An 8,955-nucleotide genomic window follows, 5' to 3' on the forward strand; every position below is an offset into this window, starting at 1 on the left:
GGGGGCTGGTGAGGCTGTGCGGGGGGCTGGGGGCGATGCACTCACCCTGGGTTGGAATCATGGCTTTGCTCACACATGCCATGAGTTTTGCTGGGTCTCCCTCAGGCCCCACCCCAGAAAGCCCCACACAACAGCCCCGTCTTGAGCCCATGCTATGCCACTTGCTTTATTGGAACCCAAAGCCACAGAAAACCAAGAGGAAATCAGTGGGGCTGGGGCAGCTGGGGACTGATTGGTGGGGAGGGATCCCCCTTTCCTCCCCAATCCCAGCATGCCTCAGAGGGGATGCTCCACCTCCTCCGTGTGGGAAGACAGCACCCTGCCGTCCAGGAGCTCCTCGATCGCAGTCTTCACCCTCCTGGAGGTGGGGGAGCTGTTAGCAGCCTCTGGGAGAAGGAAAACAGGAGAGTGGGGCTGGGGAATTAACTGTGCCACAGGGGTGGGGTGTGGCGGAGAATCGGCGCATCCACCCGCACACACGGTGCCAGGCACCCCGTGAACGCCCAGCAGCGGTGGGGAAAACCCAGCCCCACTGCAGAGGGCGCAGGGACGTGCCATGCTCTGACCCCTGCCCGCCTTGGTGTAGTCAGCCGCCGAGTCGGGCGCCGGTTCCTGTCTGGCCCAGGTCATAGAATCATAGAATCATAGAATATCAGGGTTGGAAGGGACCCCTGAAGGTCATCTAGTCCAACCCCCTGCTCGAAGCAGGACCAATTCCCAGTTAAATCATCCCAGCCAGGGCTTTGTCAAGCCTGACCTTAAAAACTTCCAAGGAAGGAGATTCCACCACCTCCCTAGGCAACGCATTCCAGTGTTTCACCACCCTCTTAGTGAAAAAGTTTTTCCTAATATCCAATCTAAACCTCCCCCACTGCAACTTGAGGCCATTACTCCTCGTTCTGTCATCTGCTACCATTGAGAACAGTCTAGAGCCATCCTCTTTGGAACCCCCTTTCAGGTAGTTGAAAGCAGCTATCAAATCCCCCCTCATTCTTCTCTTCTGCAGGCTAAACAATCCCAGCTCCCTCAGCCTCTCCTCATAAGTCATGTGTTCTAGACCCCTAATCATTTTTGTTGCCCTTCGCTGGACTCTCTCCAATTTATCCACATCCTTCTTGTAGTGTGGGGCCCAAAACTGGACACAGTACTCCAGATGAGGCCTCACCACTGTGACTGAACAGTGTCGCCCCCACAGGCTGTTCGGGCCACGGGCTCGGTCCTGCCCTCAGCGGGCAACTCTCCCCAGAGCCAGCACCCCCACTGGCCTCTGATTGCAGCCCCTGCAGAGAGGCTGAGAGTGACTGGGCCGCACAGCCCGGGCACCCCGCTGCCCCAGAGGTCACATGTGAGGCACGTCCCCAGAGGCGAAGGAGAGGCCGTGGCTGGGCTGCGCCTGCTCTGTGATACCCAGGGGGCTGCGTCCCCAAGAGCCAGCCCCCCACCCCAGCCAGCACCAAACTCCGTATTTAACAGGCAGAATAAAGAGAGGGGAGGGGCGGGGTGATCCCCGGGAGGGCACAGCCCCTCGGACGCTGCCCAGGAGTGAGACCGGTGCCGTTCTCCCTGCTCCGCTCACCTGGGGGTGTCTGTCTCACAGGTGACTTGGCGCCAGATCTGCAGAGAGAAAGGACAGGCACCCAGCTGAGCCAGGGAGCAGCCGCCCAAAGCCACCAAAGGCCCCTCCTGGGCTCAGCCTCTCTCTCCTTGGGACCCTGGGCCTGGAGTCTGATCAGGGGCAGTCCCTCCAGCCCCCAAATCCCTTGTGATTCTCCCAAAATGCTGCAGCGTCCCCTTTCTGCAGCAAAGGGAAGGTCCAGGCACCTGCATATGGGCCCTGCTCTCACTTGCCGGCATTGAGCCAGACACCAGTGATCCCATCTCATGGCTGCTGGTGATACAGGGAATGGGGCCAATTCCCAGAACAGAAGGGAGAGGGGAGACCCTTGCACAGAGGCTGTCCTCAGCATTGAGGTAGCATGGCCCAGTGGTCTGGGTCTGGCCCTTCTCTGGGGCTCCCTGGCCCCCTCCCCACCTTTCATGGGTTCTTCAGTTTCCTCCTCAAGTTCCAGGCTGCCATTGTGAACATCCATGGCCACTAGGGGCTGCTCTAAGAGAGGCATTTTGCCAAGCTCACCCTCCTTAATAACATGACATGGGGAGGGTCAGTATCACTAGCCCCATTTTAAAGCTGGGGAGACTGAGGCACAGAGAGCGGGAGGGATTTGCCCATCTGAGGGTCTCCCCACACCCAAGCCTGAGGCCCCTGGAGCTAAGAGCTGCGTATCCCCGACCTGACATCGTCACCCTCCAGGAGGCGCCGGTAGGTGGCAATTTCCATCTCCAGCCTGGTCTTCAGATCCAGCAGCTGCTGGTGCTCCTCAGCCTGGCGCTGGGTGCCAGTTCTCAGCTGCGCCAGCTCGGCCTCCTTCCAAGCGACGCGCCCCCGCAGCTGTGCCAGGTCGCCCCCGGAGCCAACCTGGGTCTCAGCCAGCGTGCCCTCCAGAGCCTCTTTCTGAAAGCAAAGGTGGGATGAGCCCAGCTGCAGACGCCGGCCCAGGTGCATGCGGGGGACCGACGCCCTGGCTGGCTCATTAGAGCGAGGCCAATAACCAATTTTTTGGTTCGGCCAAACAATTGCGAGCGGGAGGGAGCATCTCAGGCTGACCCAAAGGAACATTTTTAGAATTTGTTGGCTCCGTTCTACAGCCATTCTGACCCCCAGCCTTGATGGCAAGAGGCCTGTGTACCCACCATGCTGCAGAGCGATTGCAGCTCAATCTCCAGGCCCTGGACTGTGCGCCTGAGCTCCGTGATCTTCGTCCTGGCACCCTGGGCAGCTTCCGCACTGGTGGCCACCTCCTGCATGACCGTCTCACACTGCACAAAAGAGAAGAGCCTCGGGGGTCTGGGGCACAAGCAATGGCTTGGCAGGTGCCACAGGGGACATTTTGCATCCTCTCTGGTATGGGATGGAGAGAGACACCTGGACCATGGAGATCTGTGACCCTGGGGTCAAGGCAGCCACCTGCCACCAAACCTCCGGCGAGGTGCAGGAACATGACCATGTGCCACAGATGAGCAGTAGCAGAGCAAACCATCCGCCACAGGGAAGGCGCAGACCGTCTTGTGGCTTGTTGCTGAGAGGCCCCTACCTGCTCCTTGTGCCAGGCCGCAGCCTCTCTGCGGTTCCTCTCAATGACGTCCTCGTATTGGTCCCGGATCTCTGCCAGGGTTTTCACCAAGTCGACACCGGGAGCAGAATCCACCTCCACGCTGACTGAGCCCCCCAGGCGGCCTTGGAGAGCAGCCGCTTCCTGCGGGATGTAACGGGAACCAGCCCCTGTGAGAAGGAGCAGGAGGCTGGGCAGGGGGCGGGGGGGGCAATTGACAGCACAGTGGATCCTAACCAAGGTGCGGTGACTTAGCCAGGGGAAGGGAAAGGAAGGAGCTGAGTTAGTCCCCAGAGGATGTTTGTCCAGGTCATGGTTGCAACATCCCATGTGGCAGGACTGGCAGACCAAGCTGGGTCCATGAGAGGCCCATGGCGGGAACAGGAGAAGGGGCTGTGCATCGGGACTGAGGTGCGTTTGCAGAGCTGGGTGTTGGAGGAGGCCAGGACTGGGCTAACAGGGGCTGCGGGTCGGGATTTGAGGGGCGTTTGCACAGCTGGGTGTGGGGAGTGAGGGGAATTGTTACTGAATCACGCAGCTTGTCAGTCTCCCTTTCGTGGGCTTTAAAGCCCTCAAATCACTAGGCCCCTGAGTGACCCTGTCTGGCCCTTGCAGATCCCATCGGGGTTTGCAGTGGCCGCACCTCCCTGTGGTTCTTCTGGAGTTGAGCCAGCTCCTCCTGCAGGCTTTCCAGCTCCTCCTGTGGGCTGGCTCTGCTCAGGGTCAGCTCGTCCAGGACCTTGCGCAAGCCGGCGACGTCGCTCTCCCCGCCCAGCCGGGTGGCCAGCTCCAACTCAAACCTGTATGGAGAAGCACAAGACGCTGCATCTCAGCGACCCAATCGCCGCTACGCGGGTCCTGGACACCCGCTGGGACCCTGCTGGCTGAGCAGGCAAACCCAGCCAGGTTTGTCCTAGGAGTGCTAACACCCCGACAGCGCCTGCTCTTGGAGCCTCACGCAGACGCCCTGGGGCGGAGCGGAGTGCATGGACGTCTGCAGCCAGGAAGACATTCACCTCAGCTGGGTTTTCAAAGCAGCTGTCGTGATCGTGAGCCCTTTGGGGCAGGGAGCACATGTACAGCTCCTAGCACCGTGGGGCCTCCGCCCACAGTCAGGCCTCTAGCACACAACAAATCTTCATCAATATAGAGTTGCCACCTTTCTAAAGGCCCCACCCTCTGCCCTGCCTCTTCTCCCATGGCCCCACCCCTGCTCTGCCTCTCCCCCAAAGCCCCGCCCCCACTCCACCTCTTCCCTGGAGGCTCCACCTCCTTCTCCCCCAAGGTCCCACCCCCATTGCTTGCTCCTCCCCACCCCTCACCCTGTCACTTACTGGATCATCTCAAGAAGCCTGGCAGCCCCAGCAGAGCAGGGGTTAGTGTGGATTAATAACCTGGCTCCTCTCCCTGCCCCGTGGTAACCGGGCTTTTGGTTCCGGTGCCATCTAGGGTTGCCAAGGTCCCCTTTTCGACCAGACTTTCCGGTCAAAAACCAGAAACCTGGCAATCCTAAATGGTACCTGGACACAGAAGCCAAAACCTGGACGGGTAGCAACCCTAAATAAATAACATCTTCCAGTGCACCTCTTTGGCATGCGCAAATGCCTGTCTCACGCCTGTGGAGAAAGTGCTTGCAAATTTCACTGGGGCCATTTCAGAGGCTGCTTTGAAAATGTGGTCCTTAAAGAAAAAGGCCAAGGAGGAGGAGGGGTATCCCATGAAGATCCCTTACTTCACTCTGAAGTCGTCAGCAGCTAGCGTGGCATTATCAATCTGCAGGATCAGCTGGGCATTGCTCGTTGACGCAGCCTGGATCTGCAGAAGGAGAGAACGGGGGCTGCTATTGCTTTACGGGATGACAGCCGGGTAGGTCAGTGACAGGTCAGTGGGCTGTTGGCTACGCCCTGCTGTTGACTGTGCCATACTCCAGCTCTCAGGTGTATAAACTTCACCGGTCGGGTTGTCAGCTCCAGCAGATCTCAGAATAGTGGCTCTTAAAATCCATTTGCAGTTGAAGTAGAAATATGAGCATGATGGGAATCAGAATGAGGAGAAGTTACCATCTGCCATCACAACCCCTCTGACCCACCCACACCCACAACACACCCACACACGCCTGTTAGGGAAGGATTCAGACAATCCGAACACTGCTGCTTTCCAGGGCTGAGCTGCATTAATTTTTCACACTGGTACAAGATGTCGGTCCCTATTTCAGCAGAGAAATCGTGAATGCTACTGACCACTGAATTACCACTATTAGGCTTCCAGGTCAACACCCCTCTGAGAAGAACAGGAACAGTTCACATCACTCAGAGCTATTGGCTGAGGCCAAACATGGCTCAGGCTGGTATCTCTGCACCAGCCACACCAGGGTCACAATGGGAAGATTAGCTTCCTAATATAAGGGCTTGTGTGCTTTAAAGGATGGCTCACCAGGCCCCCACAGGACAGCCCCTGAAATCCAGTCCCTGTAACAACACGGGGCCGTTGCTGGAGGCAAAGGGGGAGTCAATGCCAGGTCTCCCCCCTTAGGGGAAGGACTCGGAGTCCCAGTACCTCTGATCTGAGCTCCGCAATGGTGTTGAAGTAGCCACTCAGGTCCTGACATCCAGCCAGCGCTCTCTTTGCATAGACTTCCCGGATCTGCTGTTCCAGCTGCCCATTGGCTTCCTCAAGAGATCGCACCTGGCAGGGGATTGAAGGCAGGTGAAGACCCAAGTGGATGGTGATGGACAAGGCTCCTCACCTGTCAGGGCCTGGGATTCTGGGCTCTCCCTGCGACGGACTCTGGTAACAAAGCCGAACCCGTCTCACTGCCTCAGGGGGAGGACGGTGCAACCGTCAGCAGCCAGGGGGGCACAGTCCAGCGGGAGCTGGGCTGCAAATGCTTTGCTTACAGCAGATTTGTTTGTACATTTGCGGGCTAGGTTTCAAAGTGGCCTCAGGCCAGACTCTAAATAAAGCTCTAGGAGCCTAGAGACTATGGTGATGGGCAGCCTAGCGAGAGAGATTTCTGCACCCACATGGCTTGGACAACCCACTGGTCCGTGTGTCAGCTGCCCTGTGTTTGTACGGCCCCCAGCACCACGGGCCCCTAGTTACTACCATACCAAACGGGATTAACAGGAAGAATTCACGCGCACTACGGATGTTCCCTTACTGAGAGCTTTGCTGCCCGCTGGGTTTTACTTGCTGTCCTGCTGAGCCATGCTGTCACATCAGCCCCCCAGCGTTAGGTGTGGGGCTGCCTTCCAGCCCCAGCCAGCATTGCACTCACTCACCGTCTCCAGGTAGGCAGCCAGGCGGCCGTTCAGGTTCTGCATGGTGTCCTTCTCATTCATGCTGAGGAGGCCCGTTTCCCTGGCACCCCCTCCCAGCCCAGGCCCAACTAGACTGGCATTGCCAGAAAACAGACGGCTGCTGGTGCTCCCAGCCCCTCCACAGACACTGAGTCCTCCCGGAACGCCCCCCTGCAGCCCCCTCATGTTGATCCAGCTCAGCCGGGGCCCCAGAGTAACCCCAGAGCAGGAGAAACTGGCCATGGTCCGGCTGACGGCACCTTGCCGCCCAAATCCCTCCCTCTGCAGAGTGACAAGGAGTCCGGCTGCACCGAAGCCCCGGGGAGTTCCCTTATATAGGGAGTGGAGGGGCTGAGCCGGTGCACCTGACCTCTCCCCTTTTGCCCAGCCAGCAGTGTTCGCACTGTCAGCCCAGGTGGAAAACAAGCCTCTGTTGACTTGTTTTCTTCTTCTTTAAGCCAAACTTGTTTTACAACGAGAGGGTGGAGGCCAGGGCCTGGATTCGGATCTGTCAGCCCCAGCTGTGCCGCTGGCTGACCGGGAGCAGAATCTGGCCCCGTGTGTTTACAGAGCATGCCCCAGTCCCTGCAGCGTGCTAAGGAAAGTGGGCACAAAACGCCTGGATGCATCCCAAAGGACACCCAGCGTTATGGGTGCCACGCAAAGCATCCCTGAGACACGCTGTGTGACGGGTGGAGTCATCTGCCCTGGACGCACGGATCACACAAACCCCAGCCCAGCCCCTGCTGAGCACTCTCTGGACAGCTTCACTGACGCTCAGGTTGCCCTGGCCCCCCTGGGCAGTGGCCTCGTCTGCTGGAACTTCCCTCAGCAGCCAGCGCCTGGCCCCCTCTCTGGCAGGAACGCAGGCTAGAGATCAGGATGGCTCACATATCCCCGCTAGCTGCGATCCCGCCATTGCACGCACGTTACTAGTGAAGTGCACTCAGAACGCCCCCGCGCTCACGTCCGTGCGTGCAGTGGGACACGTGGCCAGCACATGGTGCAAGACCCATTTGAAAAGGTGCCCTTGAACAAAGAGGAGTCGCTCCGGAGTGTCCGGCATGCTCCATCCTGGGACTAGCAAATACAGACATCGCCCTGGGATTCCGCCTGGACACAATGCTTCGGGTCAGGCCCAGCTCTGCTGCTACGGCTCTTGGGGCCTTCCAGGAGCTCAGCTGCTTTGCCAGGAATTCCCTGCCCCAGCTAACGCCACCCAGCCCTCGCTACCTTGTGGGCACGGGATAGGCACCTCAGGCATCCGGAATGGCTACATCGCCCCGGCTGTGTCTGTTCTCGTTCTCACCGTGCAGGCTCTGACAGTACACTCCTCCCCCCAGCAGCCGCCCGCCTTCCCGAGCGCAGGACCTGCGACTACCCAGCCCTCGGATCCCCCTGACTGCTTCCTTGGCATTCTCAGATCAGGGCTGTCCATGAAGAGCCCAGCTAGTGCGTGTGGGCGACAGGAAGCATGCTGGGGAAGACAAGCTGCTTCGTGAGAATGTTTGAGTCTGGAGGCTGTGTCTGAGCTGCGGAAGAGAAACAACAGAAAGCCAAAAACTGGCTTAGCCACCTGCTAAGTATTCCAGGTTTACCCAGGTACCAATAACCCCTAGCTCGCCTCTAGCCCTTTTCATCAGTCGATCTCAAAGCACTTTGCAGAGGCCAGTATCGTTATCCCCATTTTACAGATGGGGAAACTGAGGCACAGATAGGGGCTGTGACTTGCCCAAAGTCACCCAGCAGGCCAGGGGCCAAGAACCCAGGGCTCCTGAGTTGCTCGCCAGTGCTCTAACCACATGCTGAGGTGCTGAAGGCACCAGCCTCGTTTATGTAGCACAGACCTGCCGCGCTGCCCTGCTGTTCCGTCGGGTCTCAGCCTACAGCAGGTGTGGTGGAGAGCCAGCAGAGAAAGGGTTCATCTAGCACGAATTTAGTTGCCCGCAGCCAGTGCCCGTACTGCGTTTCTGGGGCAGTAGATGTGGTCCTAACAAGGTGAACCAGCGGGGCTGGTGCCTGAGGAATTGTTTCTGTTTTCTTTGCTCCGTGCAAAACAGGGATGGAGTCCCGGCCTGCCAGTATTTCTGGTTCTGGTTCCAGCTGGGGCACTGAGGGTCGCACGCGCTGCCTGCCCTCGGTACCTGCCTGCACTTGGCCAGCGTGCATGACGGCACCTGCAGCCACGGTCACCCAGTGACACATACAGGCACCGGAACCAGCCAAGCCAGCTGTCCCAGCATCAGCCATTGGCAAACAGCAGAAGAGACCAAGGTGGCTGGGCATTCGCAGAAGGGGAGGAGCTGACAATACTTTGGCAAAAAAACTATATGGCTAGGGGAAATTTGAGGGTTAATAAATTCCTTGATTCTAAAGCCAGAAACGACCCCTGTGACCTCCCGTGTAACACAGGCCATGGGGCTACCCTGACTTCATTCCTGGTCCAACTAGAGCAGATCTTCTAGAAAAACACCCAATCTGGATTT

At 58.4% G+C, this 8,955-nt stretch overlaps 1 protein-coding gene across 1 annotated transcript; it reads right to left on the reverse strand.

Annotated features, from left to right (window-relative positions):
- Nucleotides 1–276: 276 nt before the first annotated feature.
- Nucleotides 277–6,712, reverse strand: LOC144257925 (keratin, type I cytoskeletal 19-like). The gene is made up of 9 exons (XM_077806176.1): nt 6,452–6,712; nt 5,727–5,855; nt 4,903–4,985; nt 3,814–3,970; nt 3,153–3,314; nt 2,752–2,877; nt 2,292–2,512; nt 1,577–1,614; nt 277–386 (listed from the first exon to the last, which is right to left on the reverse strand). Exons 1-9 carry the CDS (start codon nt 6,710–6,712, stop codon nt 277–279), a joined length of 1,287 nt encoding a protein of 428 aa, XP_077662302.1.
- Between the last annotated feature and the right edge of the window lie 2,243 nt (nt 6,713–8,955).

This window comes from Eretmochelys imbricata, chromosome 27 (assembly GCF_965152235.1).
Source record: "Eretmochelys imbricata isolate rEreImb1 chromosome 27, rEreImb1.hap1, whole genome shotgun sequence".
NCBI classification, from domain to species: domain Eukaryota; kingdom Metazoa; phylum Chordata; order Testudines; family Cheloniidae; genus Eretmochelys; species Eretmochelys imbricata.